The sequence below is a fragment of the Magallana gigas genome, chromosome 8 (assembly GCF_963853765.1).
Source record: "Magallana gigas chromosome 8, xbMagGiga1.1, whole genome shotgun sequence".
NCBI classification, from domain to species: domain Eukaryota; kingdom Metazoa; phylum Mollusca; class Bivalvia; order Ostreida; family Ostreidae; genus Magallana; species Magallana gigas.
Window position 1 is genome coordinate 42,258,573 of NC_088860.1, and position 19,321 is coordinate 42,277,893.

At 33.5% G+C, this 19,321-nt stretch overlaps 1 protein-coding gene across 1 annotated transcript; it reads left to right on the forward strand.

Annotated features, from left to right (window-relative positions):
- The first annotated feature begins 12,971 nt into the window (after positions 1–12,971).
- Positions 12,972–14,480, forward strand: LOC117685582 (uncharacterized). Its single transcript, XM_066069751.1, has 4 exons — positions 12,972–13,304; positions 13,559–13,740; positions 14,009–14,189; positions 14,300–14,480. Exons 1-4 carry the CDS (start codon positions 13,144–13,146, stop codon positions 14,430–14,432), a joined length of 657 nt encoding a protein of 218 aa, XP_065925823.1. The 5' UTR covers positions 12,972–13,143; the 3' UTR covers positions 14,433–14,480.
- The last annotated feature ends 4,841 nt before the right edge of the window (positions 14,481–19,321 follow it).

Below are 19,321 nucleotides of genomic sequence, written 5' to 3' on the forward strand. Positions count from 1 at the left end.
AAGATGAGATTTTCCTATTGAATCCATGTTCCCTTTTAAAGCTGATATGGTGTAATGTTGCACACATTCTATTGAGAATGGAAACCTGGTTCAAATCCCATCATCAGCATAAATATGTAGAGAAATAAAATGATGAATATCTTATGTGTAGATGTTTAAATGTAAAAACGTATTCACCGTAAAGATTAATGGCAATGTTAGAAATGCTTCTATTTTAGCAATCATTATTATGCGGGATATGAAAGTGGCGACATTGCAGAAAAAATACATAACCCGTAATAACAGGTTATATATGTATATTTTTTTACAAATTTGAGTGTACATTAATATCGATTTTCAAGAATTTTTTTAGTAATCTCTTTAACTGAATTATTTGCGTTGAATTAAATTGGTAGAAAGATGTTGAGTTAGAAAGGACTATATATGATATGGGCCTAAAATGGCCCCCTTAAATGAACATCATACTTTTATTGTAATTCTTTGTACAGATATATATGTAATGTTTTTACATGTCAATTTTGATTTAAATGCCCACAATTTATAAAGACAACTTTTTCCTTCCATATTTGCTTTTTATGCATAAAACAGCTTGTTTTTAAGCAGTTTTTCTTTCAGAAAACATAGAGCGCAAGCTTGAACAAACACAATATTTTAATCTGAGATGTATCTAGCCAAGACTAATAAGTGACAAAAATATTTTCCTTGTTCAAGCATGCGCTCTATATTTCCCATTCATAAAAAGATAAGAAAAATGTCAATTTTTGACTGATTTTGATTGAGTTATAGAAATAGCGTCACTTCTGACGTCATATACTGCCAGTGAGTGCAAATAAATCAAATAAATAGGTGAAAAATATATTTTACATCAACTCTTTCAAAATATAACATAACATTTTATTGTACCCGAAACACTTTAAAAAATGGCGAATTGTGAGGGCAAAATTAAACTCATATCATATATAGTTCTTTATTACAAATTACATTAGAAATGTTCGATTCTATATAAGTTATACCGTGTTCAGAATAGCGCTAAAGAACTAATACTGTAGGTAAATATAGTACAAACTATCCTCTTTAACACCCTTGTATTGACCTCGGATCAATATTGGGGCCCTACTATAGGTACAAGATTCCATATACTGGCAGCATAAATGAATTTGAGAGGATGCCAAATTTATCATCTTCATCAAGTGGAAAACAATGTATAAATTGTCTTTCTCAAAAATTAATATTCCAATTGTTGTAATATCCTTATGAAGGCCTCTTGTTTATTATCATACCACTCTTGTTTATTATCATACCCGCACTTTCTAAAGAAAGTTCGGGTATATTGTTCCGTCTGTCCGTCCGTCTGTCCGTCTGTCACTTTTACTTTCTCAAAATGCTCATACATCTTATAATCCAGCAAACTGAACACTTGGAGTTTGATTGGGGTGTCATGTTGTTTGTAAAAAGGTTTCAAAAATCACTGGTAGTCCTAGGGGTTAAATAATTGGTAAAAAATGACGTTTTTTCACAAAAAACCTTCTTCCTCGAACTCATACTACATTTTCAACGGTAGACAAATCATCTCTTGGAATATGTTTAAGGGTATCCTATAGATGCACAATAAGGTTTCGGAATTTTCAATTTTGTTATGGGGGTCATTAAATTGCTGAAATTTTTTTTTTATTTTTTTTTAACAATAAACTGGTTTCAAATACGTCATTTTTTTGCAGTAGCCAAATGATCTTCAAGAATATGATTGTGGGTGTCATATTGAAGTATAATCAGGTTCCAGAAATTATGTTTTATTAAGGGGATCAGTGGGCGAGAAAAAATGACGTTTTTTTGCAAAAAAGGTATTGTTCCCAGAACTCCTCTAACACTTTTTGGAGTTGCTACGTCATCTCTTGGGTAAAATTGGGGCTGTCTTATAGATGTGCAATAAGGTTTTGATAATTTAAATTCCATCCAGGGAGTCAATATTAGCAGAAAATTGACGTTTATCACTAAAAAAAAACCATAAATACCAGAATTCCACTTATGATTTAATTGATAGACACATCATATCTTGGGATATGATAGGGACTGTTCTATAGATGTGGATTACAGTTTTGAAAAATTAGATTTTACCCTGAGGCTCATTATCTACGCAGCACTGTTAAGGTTTATTTTGTGGTCGCGCCGACCAGAAAATACGGGGAATGTTAACTATGACATCACACAAAACAACAACTCATCTAAAATTCTAATAAATAAAGTAATTTCCTATTGTTATGGGTACAAAAACATTAAACTACATTAATCGTTACCTATGCGTGCAACTTTGTATTCAAATAAGTCCAACAGTGATAAATATAAATATCAGACTGATTGCGGTGCACTTGTTGATGTTGTACATTTTGACGCATATTATGTGTAGAGAGAGGCAGATCCATAAATTGTTTAACATGAGAAAATGCACTTTATAAATGAACGGAGCATAATCTTAAAACGTTTATCATTAAATCCTATCTATTATGCTTGCTTTGATTCGGCATGTAATTATTTTTTAAGGCGTGTATTATTTCTTAACTAGAGTGTTTTATGTACAAGTTCGATGTGTTTGACATCGGGAAGCATATCTAAATTTGCTTTTTACAAGGGCATACACTTAAAGGGAATGTTAAATTTATCACAAAGTGCTGCTGCTTCAATGAAATCTACAGAATGAATTAATAAATACGTAAAATATTAAGCGAAGGTCATATAAATTCCAACCGGAGATCATTTCTTTGATATTTATTCTAATAAAAGATGAACTCTACACAAAGCAGCAGCACCTTACAGAATCTATCAGAAAAGGAGAATATATTTAGCATTTAAAATTTTAATTCAAATAAGGGTTTGCCCTTGTAATATTGAAATTTGTTTATGACCTCCTTTCGGAATAATTATCAACACATATCACGTGACTATCAATTCAGGGGACCACACTAAGTGACATTCAAAGTAGCATTTACGCGTATACTGTACTGTTTCATTTAATATTACATTTTTATGATGATTAAATAACTTTAACTAGATATTTTGTTATAATAGTCATCGTTTTATGAACGTTTAATTCCGCTGATATTTTCATAGTAAGCCTTAACAGTGCTGCGTAGTACATACCGTTTGATGCCCTTTAAGGATCAGGAATATATATGGTTAAGGGATGGGGATCTCAGCCGTTATGAGCTATTCGTGCACTTCCTTTTCGAAGGGGGTCACGACCACCTCCAGGGTCCATGACCTATATACCGTTTGATGCCCCTTGACACAAGCAACAAGAATATATGTGGTTTAAGGGTGGGGATCTCAATTGTTTTGAAGATATTAAGGGGCTTGCTGTTCAAGGGGGGTCAGGACCACCCACAGGACCGATGACCTACATACATGTAACATTTGATGCCCCTTGATATAAGGAACAAGAATATATATTGTTTAGGAGTCATGATTATAACTGTTTCTGAGATATATGTTAATTCTAATTCCTAGGTGTGGGGATGACCCCAGGGGTCAGATCTAATAAATTCTATATATTGCCAGTAACAGTCAATATATGATTATAAAAATCCTATTTTATTATCTTAAAGTTACCATTTACAATAGAGTCTACAATTCTTCCCATATGGTTCAATGTTAAACCCTACACCCTTTTGACCCCCCTCTCCCCCCCCCCCCGAAAAGTGGTTGTCTAACCTCAAATGAGAGAAATCAAACTAAGGTGCACAACTAGATATGCAGGTCTATTGTATCTTAGAGTTTTGTACAAATCTGTTCAGCCATCTCTGAGAAACAAGTTCAGAGCGGGAAAGAAAAAAAAGAAGAAGAATAATAATACTAATGTACATACCGGTGTCTCATACTATTGTGCTACTATACATGTATTATGCTTACCTATATTGGTCAACATCATAAAAATAATCCAATTAGAGCACAATATGAACACCACGTGAAACCCATCAAATCGAAGAGCTGGGTGAAACTAGTACTCGCTATTGAGACATGTAGACCCGTGTTGTGTACGTAACTTCAGACAAAGATTAGTTATTTGTAACTTGAATGTGTTTTTATATCCTATTCTTCAAAACCCCTTGCACTATTTTATTAGTTTAAATATTAACTTTAAGGTGGTGCAGGACACCTGCATATTGTGATGTATACTTCCTATTGAAATAAACAATAGTATAAATATAATATTTCCCCCCAAAATAATGTTACCTTACATTGAAGAGCAATGGGTTAGAGTAATTACATGTCTGTAAGGGCATTGAAGTCTGAGGTGTATTTTTGGTAATTTTACTATTGATATAAATGACTTTCATGGGGGGGGGGGGTTCTGGACCCCTCACTCCAACCCCTTTTCTAAATTCATGCACCCGATTATGTACATGTAGGCCCATATAAGCAAATCTAAAGCCGGCAACCGTGGCGGAGAGGGGACACAAATTAATTTTGTTTGTAATAATTATATAGACCATAATGCTTTCTATGACATGAAATGATAGAATTATAGATTAACTTAAAATTCACATGCCAACAGTTCAATCCCAAATTGCACATAAAGTGTTGCTTATGTGTAAAATCATATGTATCTCTCTCTCCCTCTCATTTTGATATTTTATTTCAATGGAATGGACGACTAAAACCCTATATTTCTATATATAATTGTATTAACAATTAACTATAAATTGGTCTTTTTAGCTGCTTATTTTTCTGTAGGATACGAACATGTACTTTAATCAAGTTATAACATCTAGCTGTGTTGGGCGGTAAAATAATATCAATGTGAATAAACATAACCTAGTACAAGGAATGATGAACGGTCGATACACACAAATTTAAAATGATATAATTTAATGCACTGATTAAAACATTCACAAATGTTACCCACTAAATTAACCATACCATGGCTGATACTTTACCATATATGATAAGCACAAACATTGCAATAACTCTCAAATTGACATATACCTACAATAGTAAATGATATAGATATATATAAAGCACAGGGAAATTCACTTTTTTGCTCACCTGAGCCAAAGGCTCAAGTGAGCTTTTCTGATCACAATTTGTCTGTTGTCTGTCGTTGTCGTCGTCGTTGTTGTAAACTATTCAAATTTTCATCTTCTGCTCAAGAACCACTGGGCAGATTTCAACCAAATTTAGCACAAAGCACGACTAGGTGAAGGGAATTCAAGTTTGATCAAATGAAGGGCCACGCCCTCTTTAAAGGAGAGATAATTGAGATTTATTGAAAATTTGTTGGTATTTTTAAAAAAATCTTCATCTCAAAAACTATTTGGCCGGAAAATCTTAAACTTGTGTGGAGGCATCCTCAGGTAGTGTAGATTCAGTTTTGTTCAAATCATGGTCCCCGGGGTTAGGGAGGGGATCAAGTTTAACATAGGGATATATAGAGAACATCTTTAAAAATCTTCTCAAAAATTATCAGGCCAGAAAAGCTCAAATTAAAATGGGAGCATCCTCATATAGTGTAGATTCAAGTTTGTTCAAATCATGGTCCCCGGGGGTAGGGTGGGGCCACAATTGGGGGACCAAGTTTTACATAGGAATATATAGAGAAAATTTTTAAAAATCTTCTTTTCAAAAACTATTAGGCCAAGAAAACTTAAATTAAAGTGGGAGCATCCTCAGGTAGTGTATATTCAAGTTTGTTCAAATCATGGTCCCTGTGGGTGGGGTGAGGCCACAATTGGGGGATCAAGTTTTACATAGGAATATATAGAGAAAATCTTTAAAAATCTTCTCAAAAACTATAAGGCCAGACAAGCTCAAATTAAAGTGGAAGCATCCTCAGGAAGTGTAGATTCAAGTTTGTTCAATTCATAGTCCGTGGTGGTATGGTTGGGTCACAATGGGGGAATGGATTTTAACATAGGTCCCCGGGGGTAGGGTGAGGCCACCATTTGGGAATACATTTTTATACAGGAATATATAGAGAAGATCTTTTAAAAAATTTTTTTTTTAAATATTTGGCCAAGAAAGCTCAAATTGGCGTGTAACCATCCTCAGATAATGTAGATTCAAGTTTGTTCAAATCATGGTCTCTGCGGGTAGGGCGGGGCCACAATGGGGGATGAATTTTTATATATAGAGAAAATCTTTAAAGATCTTCTTCTCAAAACTATTAGGCCAGGAAAGCCCAAATTTTAGTGGAAGCATCGCCGGATCGTATGGATTCAAGTTTGTTTAAATAATAGTCCAGGGGTAGGGTGAGGCCACAATGGGGGGGGGGGTGAATTTTTACATAGGAATATATAGAGAAAATCTTTAAAAGTCTTCTTTTTAAAGAATATTTGGCCAGAAAAGCTGACACTTGTGTAGAGGCAATCTCGGGTAGTGTAAAGTCAAGTTTGCAAAATCACAGTCCCTAGTGGTAGGACAGGGCCGTGATGGCGGTTTGAATTTTTACATAGGAATATATAGAGAAAATTTTTAAAAATCTTCTTTTCAAAAACTATTAGGCCAAGAAAACTTAAATTAAAGTGGGAGCATCCTCAGGTAGTGTATATTCAAGTTTGTTCAAATCATGGTCCCTGTGGGTGGGGTGAGGCCACAATTGGGGGATCAAGTTTTACATAGGAATATATAGAGAAAATCTTTAAAAATCTTCTCAAAAACTATAAGGCCAGACAAGCTCAAATTAAAGTGGAAGCATCCTCAGGAAGTGTAGATTCAAGTTTGTTCAATTCATAGTCCGTGGTGGTATGGTTGAGTCACAATGGGGGAATGGATTTTAACATAGGTCCCCGGGGGTAGGGTGAGGCCACCATTTGGGAATACATTTTTATACAGGAATATATAGAGAAGATCTTTTAAAAAAAATTTTTTTTAAATATTTGGCCAAGAAAGCTCAAATTGGCGTGTAACCATCCTCAGATAATGTAGATTCAAGTTTGTTCAAATCATGGTCTCTGCGGGTAGGGCGGGGCCACAATGGGGGATGAATTTTTATATATAGAGAAAATCTTTAAAGATCTTCTTCTCAAAACTATTAGGCCAGGAAAGCCCAAATTTTAGTGGAAGCATCGCCGGATCGTATGGATTCAAGTTTGTTTAAATAATAGTCCAGGGGTAGGGTGAGGCCACAATGGGGGGGGTGAATTTTTACATAGGAATATATAGAGAAAATCTTTAAAAGTCTTCTTTTTAAAGAATATTTGGCCAGAAAAGCTGACACTTGTGTAGAGGCAATCTCGGGTAGTGTAAAGTCAAGTTTGCAAAATCACAGTCCCTAGTGGTAGGACAGGGCCGTGATGGCGGTTTGAATTTTTACATAGGAATATATAGAGAAAATTTTGTTTTGGTCCAAAACTCAGTACTAAGTGTGAAAGCGCAGGTTATGCAGATTTAAGTTTGATGAAACCATGACTCCCTAGAGAAAAGTGGGGCCACGAAATGGGGGGGGGGGGTATATAGGAATAGAGAAAAATCTTCTTACAGGTACAACAACAAAAGGGGCTTGGTATTTACCAAAAAAAAGAGGTGGATAAAAAGTGGCAGATTTTCAATTTTTTTAGTAAGATCTACTGTACTTAGTTGTCAAGATATTTTGATACTGTTATGCTAATTTGATCAGAATTAAGGCAATTGTTGCTCAGGTGAGCGATGTGGCCCCTGGGCCTCTTGTTTTGGAGCTCCACCTGCGTCCCGACCAAGGCTTGAACTCACGACCTCTGGAACCCAATTAAGCCTCGGTCGGGGCGGAGGTGGAGTTCCAAAAAAATTAATTTCCCTGTGCTTTATATATATTTATATCATTCACTATGGGCAAGTATATGTCAATTTGAGAGTTATTGCAATGTTTGTACTTATCATATATGTATTTATTATATACTTACATGTCGTTATAAATACAGGGTTTTGGCATATGTGATATAGATGACATCACAAAATCCGTATCGGCCTCTGGGGCTGATATAGGTTATCAGCCCTCCAGGGCTGATACGGATCCGTATCACACCCCTTACGGAACTCCTCTGCCTTTTTTCGGCATTTTTGCATGTTTACAGACGAAAAATAAAATATTTTCAGTTACAGTCGACATTTTTAAGTGCAGTTGAAAACATCAAATGCTAGCAAATGTTTTAAAGTAGTCAACTTTTAAAACCTGATGAAATTCCGTTCTGTAGCGTCATGTTTGTTAAAACAAGAAGAACTCATATTTTCATTAAATACATGTACATGTGCAGACTTTTTCAAATATTATAAATAATTAATTTGTTCGAGTTGATTTTTTTTTAATTTATCATTAAGTATGTAATAAATATGATAATAGATACCCTAGGAGAATGGGTTCCAGAGGTCGTGCTTTATATCATATTATCTTATATATTAATATTTATCACAATCATGACTAGGCGATTCAGTTCCAGTTGATGCATTAAAACATAATATACCAGGGGCCCATTTCATCAAAGGTCGTACGCCCAGGCGTAGCTCTACGCCGGTGTAAGTTCGGGACTAGCGCGCTATTTTGCGTTTCATCAAAGGGCGTATCTTTACGCCGGACTAAGTTTTGGCGTATGTCTCGGAAGTAGACTAAAATTAGGTCCAAAACTTACGACCGTTGATGAAACGGGCCCCAGAGTTATATCTCATCGTTCATATATGCATGCGTCTCTTTACTACTCTTTTTAATAATATATGTAAAATTTTAAACAAAAGGTTTTGATTAAAATCGTTGGGTAAAGTAATTTGACTTTGACGTTTGCATATCTTTTTTTTTATTGCAATAAAAGATTTAAGCGTGAGATATCGTGCCATGGTATTGTTATTTAGGATAGGAATTCCAAATCTTTGAGGGCTCTAACGACTACGTCATCCCCTCCCCTGCTTTCCATAATCTGGTCTCAGCTGAGAGGCACAAGTCCTATAGTTTGGCGATTTAGGTTTATATTTTAGATAACATCTGATCAATCGGGTTCGATAAAGAAGCAGCATATAATAGAGAAGCATCAACATAAAAAGGCAAAGTATCAGTACATCGAGAAAAATAATCATCATGCTAAGGGAGAAGAATCAGCAGGTAATATTAAGGTGGTTGGAACATAATAAATTTATAATTTTACTAGTTTTACAATAATTGACTAAACATATGATTTAACACTGTTTTCAAAAAAAAAAAATAAAAGCTAAGCGAGATTCAAACTCAAGACTTCAAGATAAGTAGATCTTGCTCTAACCTATTGTGCTACGCCGATAGATAAACATGTATGGAAGGAAAACACTGTTAAAGTTATGCTTGATTTTATTGTGTATTTTGATAGAAAATACTTAAGAATATGGCGTTGTCCCTTACAACTTTAAATATCAGAAACTGAAACTCTATATAATAAAATCTTTCACACTTCTAACTATAATTTGCAAGCTATTTATACATCACTAGTTGCATCTCAGTCAAAGTATCAAATTTCCCCGTAATTCTCGAAATTCGTTCCTCAGGATAACAGTTCTGCACCCCAACTGTGAGGTTGTTTTACGTATCTGGACGAAAGATTGGTATATGATATTGAGTTTACATACGTGTTAATGTTTGTTAAAGCTGACATGACTTCATAGAGAAGGGTATTTCGTTGCCATATTAGTTTCGGTCGCTTCTCAACTGCTACTGCAGTAAATATACCAGTTAAGAAAGTTACGGTCGATTGCTTTCGAATCAGGTATTCAAGTTGCAGAGACTTTTAAATGTATAAACTATAATTATATTGTAGCATTATGGTAAAATCGGGATATGAAGGTAGCGACATTGTAGAAAAATACACAATCCGCGTTATCTGAGATTTACAGTCAAACTAATGTAACCAAAACTTATATATTAAAAAAAACCACTGTATTCAACAAGTATCAGTAAATATTTTTTAAAGTTACTAAAGACACACATGGAGTTTAAAGCATGTTTATACCGGTAAATTATTATTTTCCATGTATACACTTTTTACAAAAGCTTCAATTATACATGTTAAAGGTTTGATCTTAAATTGATGCCAATTGATATTTTTCTGAAGTGACATTTTGTTGTTTGCCGCAACCAAAAAGATCTAATCATTTCTGTAAGGATTTTCATTTGTCAGTTTTGATTTCTCTTAAAAATAGATCTCATGTGTGAAATAGTTAGTAATTTTACATTTAGATTTTGATAATGGTTGATATTTGAAAATAATTTCAAGAAGTCGGTTGGTTAGCCATAGAGGGACAAGTTGAATTTCACAGGCACGTTAAATACACGTAATTCTAATGATTCAGAATTTTTTTCTCGCAAAGTCTCTTTTTTTAAATCCAGGGAAATCACCTTTTGTAAACAATAAACAAGAAAAATCATAGTTAACAAATCAAAAATTTGAAACCTTTCATTTAATATAATTTTCTATGGCAAATTGTTTAACATTTCAATGCCACCAATCTATTTTTGTTTTATTTTTCTTTTTTTTTTAATGGGATATAAAACACATACATTTTACACACTCTATGTAAAACATATCCACTCCAACAGATCGGGTGAGGATTGGAAAGCCTATGTCAAAACTGGATGTTTGACATCTAATGGGCGGCTAAATCATCGTACTGATAAAAAAAAACCAGAACTTATAAAAAAAAAATACAAAAATTTAAAACATTTTTATGTTAAATATTGCAATATTTGAAAATTCTTAACCGGTGTAAGTATTTCAATTATAATCTACTTCAATTTACATAAATATCGACAGACGTCCCATACCACCTTGCTGATAAAATATAATTTCGTATGATGTTTTGCAATAAATGATTTGTGCTTTGACGTAAAATAAAATTATCATTTACAGTGTATGATTTCTAACCAATTTAAACCGTGAGACCAATTGTATCCAATCGGTACATTATCTATTTAATTTACACAAGGTTTTGCCCTGAATCACTTTATTTTCACCGAATATCTATCGTCAATAGTAAATTATACATTTCCTATGTTGAATATTATTAGAGGGTCCTTAATTTTGTCACTTTTGTGATAAATTACATAACGGTCATAATTAATTTTATAAAATGCTACAAATATGGGTAGCGTAAAAATAAAGAGCAAAGACAATACAATCCCAAAATCATGCATATAGAGTTATCTACCAGAATTTACAACCATTGATAATCTTAAAATCGTTTTTCTAAATATCAGTACGCAGGAATCCAAACAAAAGATGCATAATAATCAAATCATACCTGACACAATTTTGAATCATTCCATGTTATCTGTATGGCATCAACAAAGTTGTGCATATATAAACAAGCAAGAAGAAATCCACTTGTGAGAAATTGTTGTGTGTTTACTATTAGCAGAATTTCATGACAGTGTAAAAATTGACTGCTATCTTTAAAAGTATAATTGAATAATTTTTGGGCATCTTCATACTCCTTTAAAGGGACATGGTCACGATTTTGATCAACAATTATTTTTCCGATTTTTATTTTTACAATGCTTTAGTAAGGCCTTTTTTAATAATCAACCAAAATCTGAGTGTCATTTGTTGAGTTAAAATCGATATACAGAGCTTACAAAGCGTCTGTTTACATTTTGATCGTTGCAGTGAAAATTCAAGTTTTAGAATTAAATTAATAATAAATAACTAAATGAATAAGACGATAGAAAAATCAGCTTGAGAAAGATTTTTTACTGGTATATTGAACCTTTGTAAACAAAAACTGGGCAAGAGCCTTGCTTACTTGACAAAAATTTGTGAGCTCTGTATCTTGCTTATAATTCGACGATCGACAGACTCTAAAATTTCATTTAATAATATGTTTTACAGTGTGACCGTTGGGGCGAGCGCAGAAAGAACCACATATTTGGCTTTGTCTCGAAAACTTTTACCTCCGCAAGGAACCCGAAGTTATCAAACTTTTATTCCAATTATTGTAAACTTAAACAAACTACCAATGAGCATTCAGAAAATGTTAAACAGACTTATCAAAATATTTTGATAAACACAAAGCCGTTTGTTTTGTTTTGTTTTTTTATGTAAATACAATTATGTTTTATCATTCCTTTACCTTTTAATAATGATCATTAAAATCAGCAAACAATAAATTGTGTGTCTGTGTTATTTCTCATTTTGTTCCTTGTTGTTATCTGCGTTTTAATTATTTTCCTCCGTGACATCAATTTTGTTTTTAATATTTTTATTTTTTGTACGCTATATAAGCGTTGTAGACATGTGCCCTCACCCTTTTTAGTGTGTTATCCAATATTATTTAAAGGTTTGATCACATATGCATCTATAACAAATACATGTAGATATTTTAACAGTTTAATTTTTTTCTCTCTTTTATTTATTCATTACAAAATGACGTGGCTGTACGTAGATCTAATAATGATTGGACTTTTCTTTTTTAATATTTTTTTGTCACCTACCTAACGTATGCATATATATGATTGGATCAATATGACAGTAAATTTAGCATGGAACTTGCATGTGTATTTAATAAGCCAAAAACATTATCAAAACAAAACTAATCAGCCAAAGAGTCACCGTTAACACTGATACTGAGTACTTCCTACACGTTACATCCAGTACAGATGCTTGATCCACCTCTAAATGTATCGCGGGAAATTAAAATGCGAGATAACTGTTACGTCATAGTTAACTTTCTTTTGTGCTCGACAGTTTTCGTAAATTGTCGGACAAATTCGGGGAAGGAAATGACGTCATATGTCAGCATAAGTTCAGATAGGTGCAGTGGGTTTTTTTTACATAAGCATATGTATTGTTTACTTCAATATTTTAAAAGGATTTTTTTATTGTAAAAAAAAAATGATGTATGCAATTTAGAGGTAAGAATTTTCCGTAGAAACGCTTCCTGTTCCACCATGTTGCTATGCCACGCAAAGGATTATAAGATCTTTTAACGTAACTGCGGGACAGTTACTCGCACATGCGCACAAACGCTTCCGAGTGGATAGCGTCATTAGAGACCCATATACGCTTTACGCATATACGGAAATGGTTAAGTGTGTCTACAAGAGTCGGAACGTGTGTAACAGCGAATCACGGGCAAAGGGGGTCAGTTTCTTTCGTTTCCCTAAAGACAAAAGGAAAAGAAGAGCATGGACTAATGCCGTGAACAGAGATAGGTGGACGCCAAATGAACACTCTTGGATCTGCTCTGATCATTTTGTTGAGGAATGGCACGGAGATGACCCGGGCGACGAAAACTATGCCCCGAATTTTTTTTCCTACAAAAAGAAGCGGACAGAAGATGATTTTGATAGAGAACAGAGACGACTTGACCGAGAAACGATCAGGGTATCAATGAATTAATTAATGATGTTTATGAACATAATCCCCCATAATTATATAAATAGGCCTGTAGTGGCAGCATTGCAATGTAACAGTATTAAATACTGATCAGGATAGAATATATGCATGTAATAATGACGATATCGTAAATATTCTGCAAATTTAATAGAATACATAAAGTTATTAAATTATGAACATATCTGGATGACTTTTATATGTAAATTATATTGATATTTTGCACTATAAATTTTTTATACCAGGAAAGAGAAGGTTAATATGGAGAGAGAGAAAGCCCATTTGGAATTTTCTGTGCTTGTCCATGGCTCCTACTGCAAGATGGATGATTCGGGGGACCATGATCAAGATATAGCTGCAGCAGTACCTTGTGCTTATCATGAAATAACAGATGATGTTGATGTCCCCATAATGACTTGTGATTCAGGTAAATCATGAATGTGATTTCATGAAAAATACAATAAAATTATTGAAAAAATGGATTTCCTTTTTGCTGACTATTACATCCGACTTGGCAAATTTTCAAATGATATCATTATTAAAATAGATTTATAGATTAATTGATTTGCAAATCAATTTATGAATTACAAATATACCTAGAGATTTTAAATGACCGAGATAGAAAAATCTTAATTTATATACAGTAAAAAATGATAGATTTACAATGGTTGTTACTGATCATAATTTTTTTATAGGTGTGCAGTGTGAAGAAGACCCCCTTCTTATTGAAAACAGACATCTCAATAAAGAAGTAAGAGGACTTCAATTGGAGCTGCGGAAACATAAATGGGGTGCTGAACGTATTAGAGATGATGACGCCATGACACGCTTTTATACAGGCCTACCCTCTTTTGCCATCTTCCTGTGGCTGTACAAGTAATTGTTTACTTTTTTTTGAATTTTTTATCTTTGATTTAGTATCTAAAAGTACTGTGCAAAATTAAATCAATTTGATTTCACTTCTAAAATATTTCCATTGATTACAGCTACCTTTCCAGCAAGTGCTCTAGGATGACATATTGGAGGGGGAAGGGCAGACATCGAGTTCAGACCGGCTTAGGATGTCTCCATCATGTTTACGCCCGATCGACCAACTCTTTGCTGTCCTCATGCGTCTGAAAGTTGGACTGTACGTGCAAGACATATCAGAGAGATTTCAGATCAGCAGTGCCTCATTCTCTATGTATTTTTCTACATGGATAAGTTTACTTCATGCAGAGCTTAAATTTTTAAACCCATTTCCCAGCAAAGATAGTATCACGAGAACCATGCCAGAATCCTTTAAAGCCAAATATCCATCAACCAGAGTGATCATAGACTGTACAGAACTTTTCATACAATCATCAAGTAGCCTGATTAACCAAAGCCTGACCTTTTCTAGCTACAAACATCACACCACTGTTAAATTTCAGGTTGGCATCTGTCCTTCTGGGGTCATTACTTTTGTGTCAGATGCATGGCCTGGAAAAACTTCAGACCGTCAGTTAACAGAGGAATGTGACCTTTTAGAATTACTTGAGCCAAATGACAGCGTAATGGGCGACAAAGGTTTCACGATAGCTGACTTACTTGAAAAAAGCCAATGTTTCTTAAACATTCCACCATTTAGAGGTATATTAAGATAAAAAAAAAACTTTAAGGTGGCTCACTTAACCTAATAGTTTCTCAAATCAGTAGAAAAGTACTTGATTATGATAGATAGCATGATGGATAAGAAATATATGTGTCAAATGGGTGAAAAAATGTGCAATTTTGGATAAAAATTTAATTCAGTAAATGTGAACAAATGCCCCAGGTGGATTCGAACTCATGATCTGCGATTCACAAGCCCAATACTTAACCACTGAACTATGACGCTATTAAACCAAACTGATTGATGCAAATAGTTTAACAAAACATTTAAATTCCCATCTTGTGACGTAGTGTCTTGAAAAGTATATGTCTAGGTGTAGTAAGGTACTTTAATCAGTGGGCGGTAGAAGCTTTACTTAGTTGATTAAATGGTTGAGAAGTGTAATAGATCCATTAGATTGGAGAGGCTTTAAACAGCAAAATATGAGATTAGTTTATATAAATGTCCAACAGTAAAATGTTTACACATCAAAACAATTAACATTGCAAATAACAATTGTTGAATTAAGGTATCCGATCCATATAAGAACCAAATTTTTCCAACCTTGAATATTCATCATGTATTTAATACTTTGATATTTATTTAAAGCATTTAGGATTAGAAAAAGATTTACCGAGAGAAATTTTCAAAAATATTATTAACTAAGCAGTAAGTAATTAATGAAGATTGCATTAAGGTCTATGGAGACAAACACATTTTTTAAAATAAAAAAGTAATTACTAGGAATATCAAAAAATGCTCTGGTGGAAAGATGTATTTTATCATCAGGAATACAAAAACTATTTAAGGAGGCCGACTTTAGTTTGCATTGCGCATGTTTTTGCGCATTCTAATATAATACAGTTGTTTTATACTTCTTATGAATTTTTTTCGATATCATTTATAAAATTGAACACAATAAACAAAATACAGATAAAAATATTTAGATTTTTAAAGGAAATTTTTATTTTTAACACGATTTTTACGTTGTTCGGTAGGGGAGCATTGCCATTGCGCTTTTATGACGTTATGATAAAATGAAGCTTTGTAGGAGTACGTTATAAGAAAAACATAAAAGAAAAAGTAAAAATTGTACGCTGTTGAAATTTTATATACAGAATGATGCTATCCTCGAGGATATTTTCCTCATTTTTGGAATGAATCCATTATACCAATCATCATTCGTGATGATCCAAATATATAGCAAAATTTGGTGCATTTTAATATTTTGAGATGGCCCCCATTAAAAACCAGACGGTAGAATTTTGTGTTTTTTACATATAAGGTAGGAAATGATATTAATTATCATATATAACAATTTGAGAAAAAAAGCTATTGTTGAATTTTTTAAAACTGCTTTGATGTGCGGAAAATGAATGTTTCCTATACATTCCTATAGTAAATGTACCTCTATTTTGAGATGGTCCCTTAAAAGAACCAGACGGTCGATTTTCATGAACCTTCGCATATAAACTAGAGTTGGTTTAAATTACATACGGTTAAAAAATAAAGAGTTTTGCTATTGTAGTTTTTCCGCAAAAAAACCCAAATCGGCCTCCTTAAAATAAATTTTATACCGTATAGATTTTTCTAGAATTAATTTTTATAGAATAAAAGCAAAGGGGGACAACTCTTCGAAAAAAGGAAAAGGTCATTAATTAGGACACATTACACTCTTACATATTGATACTTAAATAGGAAACTTATGTCCAAGTATACTGAGTATTAAACCCATACATATCTGTTATGCACCCAGATTCATTGAATCTGTGGCTATTATGGATCGGATACCTTAAGGTGTTTTTTTTATTTTAACATTCTTTAGGGATATGTAGAACTTTTTCACGCGGGTCCACAAAGTTTTCTTTGAATAATGTGCAAATTTCAACTCGAATTTCCTCCGTTCATACACGTTGTCTATGGAGCTCGCTACGCTGCGCTCGCTATCAAAAATGCATCTCTAAAGCATTATAGATAAAAAAAAAACAGAAAAATTTAATTTGCCCAGAATCGTAACCATGCCCCTTTAACTATTGTTTCTGTATTGCTTACATTCAGTTATTAGTATAATGATCGTGTAAAAACTTCTTTTTTTTCATTTTATTTTAAAACAATTTTTGTGTTTAAATATTATCATTCAGAGTTAAAACTTGATTATTTTTCGCATGTTCATGTATTTTTTCTGTTTAAGAAAACTTGTGCGATTTGATGTTTTAGTAGATTCAATATTACGAGATGCATATCTTTGAACTCTTTGTGAGATTGTTGTAAATAAAATACCATAGGAGAGAAATAATGTGTTGTTAAGAACGGCCTGTATTCTTAGAAAAAGGCTTCAAAACAAATAACATAACACAAAACTTCTTGTGAAAAGAATGATTTGTTTTACATGCATTTGCGAAATCTAATGTAAAAATTTAAAACTGTTATTCTTGTTTGTAATTCATTTAGATATATGTCTACAGAATAATATTATACACTACATATTGTCAAGCAACAATACATGCAAACGACTTTGTTGAATTACCTTGAAGTAATGTGAATCTTAAGTTTTGAAATTTACAATCGCTATAGTTGAACTAGTAAAGGCAATCAAATTAACTTTAATGTTTTGTTCTGGATGATGATGATCAATTTATGGATCTTTTTACCTTGCAAAAAAGGATCGATCACTGATGAATTCTAACAATACATGTAAGTGGTGTGTAATTAATTTAACAATTACAAAACAATCCAATGTTAACAGAGAAGTCAAAACTGTTCATTTGAGCAAGTCTTGAGATAACAGTTGGGTCAACTGTAAACTATCAATTTATTTACCCCCCCCCCCCCCCCCGTCATTATACTACCAAAAGCGGATGCGAATAATAGATTAACCGTATTCAATTTTCATGATTTCAAATTTCTAGAAGTAGAGCAGTACATGTAACTGAAAAGTCCTGCGCTTAAAAACACCCACCAATATGTAGATTTCTCTACCTCATACGAAGATCTAAACGGGAGGGGGCGACACGAAAAACACCAAGAACTTTTAAATTCCTATTTTAAAATTAACAGAAATACCTCAGACACCCCCTGCATTCTACATTCCGCGCATGTATCTTCGTAAATCAATTATATCTGATCCGTTCCTCTCTACAAAAGACCATTACACTATTGATGGGGAAGAGAATGGTACTTGTAAAATGCGGAGGGAGCCAAAAAGCGGTAGATTTAGCGAAAACCTAACAGAAAATGTTTTGCTGACTAATAATTACCACCTCCCTGTTAACGGCATTAACCTCGATTGTCACCCCCGCCCCCGCCCCCGCTCCTTTTGAACATGTATCTGACAGTGCATGCATGGTGGTTTAACGCGTACGCACTTGTGTGAATTTCCCATAAACGAAAATACACTACTCCTCAGTCTTAACTTCAAGTTTTAAGGCATTTTCACTTGATGATACGAACGATAACCCTTTCTGATAAAATATATTTCCTGATGCATTTACGGTGCCAATCAAGTTCATGTAAAATTCAGTTGCAGACAAAGGCAAATATTTATATTTGTTATCATACCGTCTTTATGAAAATCACTATTTTGTCTCATATTTATGTACATTTTTACTGTTTCAAAAATGTAAATGTTAATATTAATTGCTATTATCAAAGGTTGTCGATTGATATATTTCACTGCAAGGCTTTTTGTGATAAAAAGATTTTTTTTAATTGTTCAAGGACAGATGAATGAGAAATATAATGTAATCGGTGGTAAAAAAAAAAAAAGGGGGGGGGGGCTTTGTTGATAATTACAGACCATCAAAGAGTTTCAGAGGTTCTCTTGTCGTTTAAATCATTACAGTATTCGGTTTTAACCCAGTTTAGCATTTAGTCATTGGACAGGAGTCACCCCCCCCCCCCCCACACACACACACACACACCGAGGACCAGAACTTTTCAACTTCCAATTCCAACTGCAATATATTAATGTTCGTTTTAGGAAATCGAAGTCTCGTGGAAAAGGGGTATTAGCTGTACATTTCAAATCCAGGTTTCGGATAACAAAGACCAGTCGCCTGGGCTGGAAGAAACATATAGTATTTTTCTATGCATATAAAACACTGGTTTTATTTTATCTATCTATCTTTTCTTTTACTTAAAAACTAAATTGGAATGACAAAGATGCCTTGTTTGCCAAAGTACTGATGCCATTGCAGGTCAACACCAGGATTTCCTGCTCATAAACAATACATTGATTTTTATTCCAAGTTTTTATTTTGAAAAAGTCCTCATAAAACTTTCACAAGCAGTATCAATTATAGATATGAAATATTTTCAGAATCCTTTGTTTACAACCTTTATGATAAGGTACAACACTCTCCAGATGATGATGTTATAAAGTAAGAACAGAGGACAC

Bases quoted from the DNA above. Each gene is read 5' to 3' on its own strand.
- LOC117685582 (XM_066069751.1), top strand. From the start codon at position 13,144: ATGAACACTCTTGGATCTGCTCTGATCATTTTGTTGAGGAATGGCACG. The intron at 13,305-13,558 runs GTATCAATGAAT...TTTTTATACCAG, and splicing joins TTGACCGAGAAACGATCAGG to GAAAGAGAAGGTTAATATGG. The intron at 14,190-14,299 runs GTAATTGTTTAC...CATTGATTACAG, and splicing joins ATCTTCCTGTGGCTGTACAA to CTACCTTTCCAGCAAGTGCT.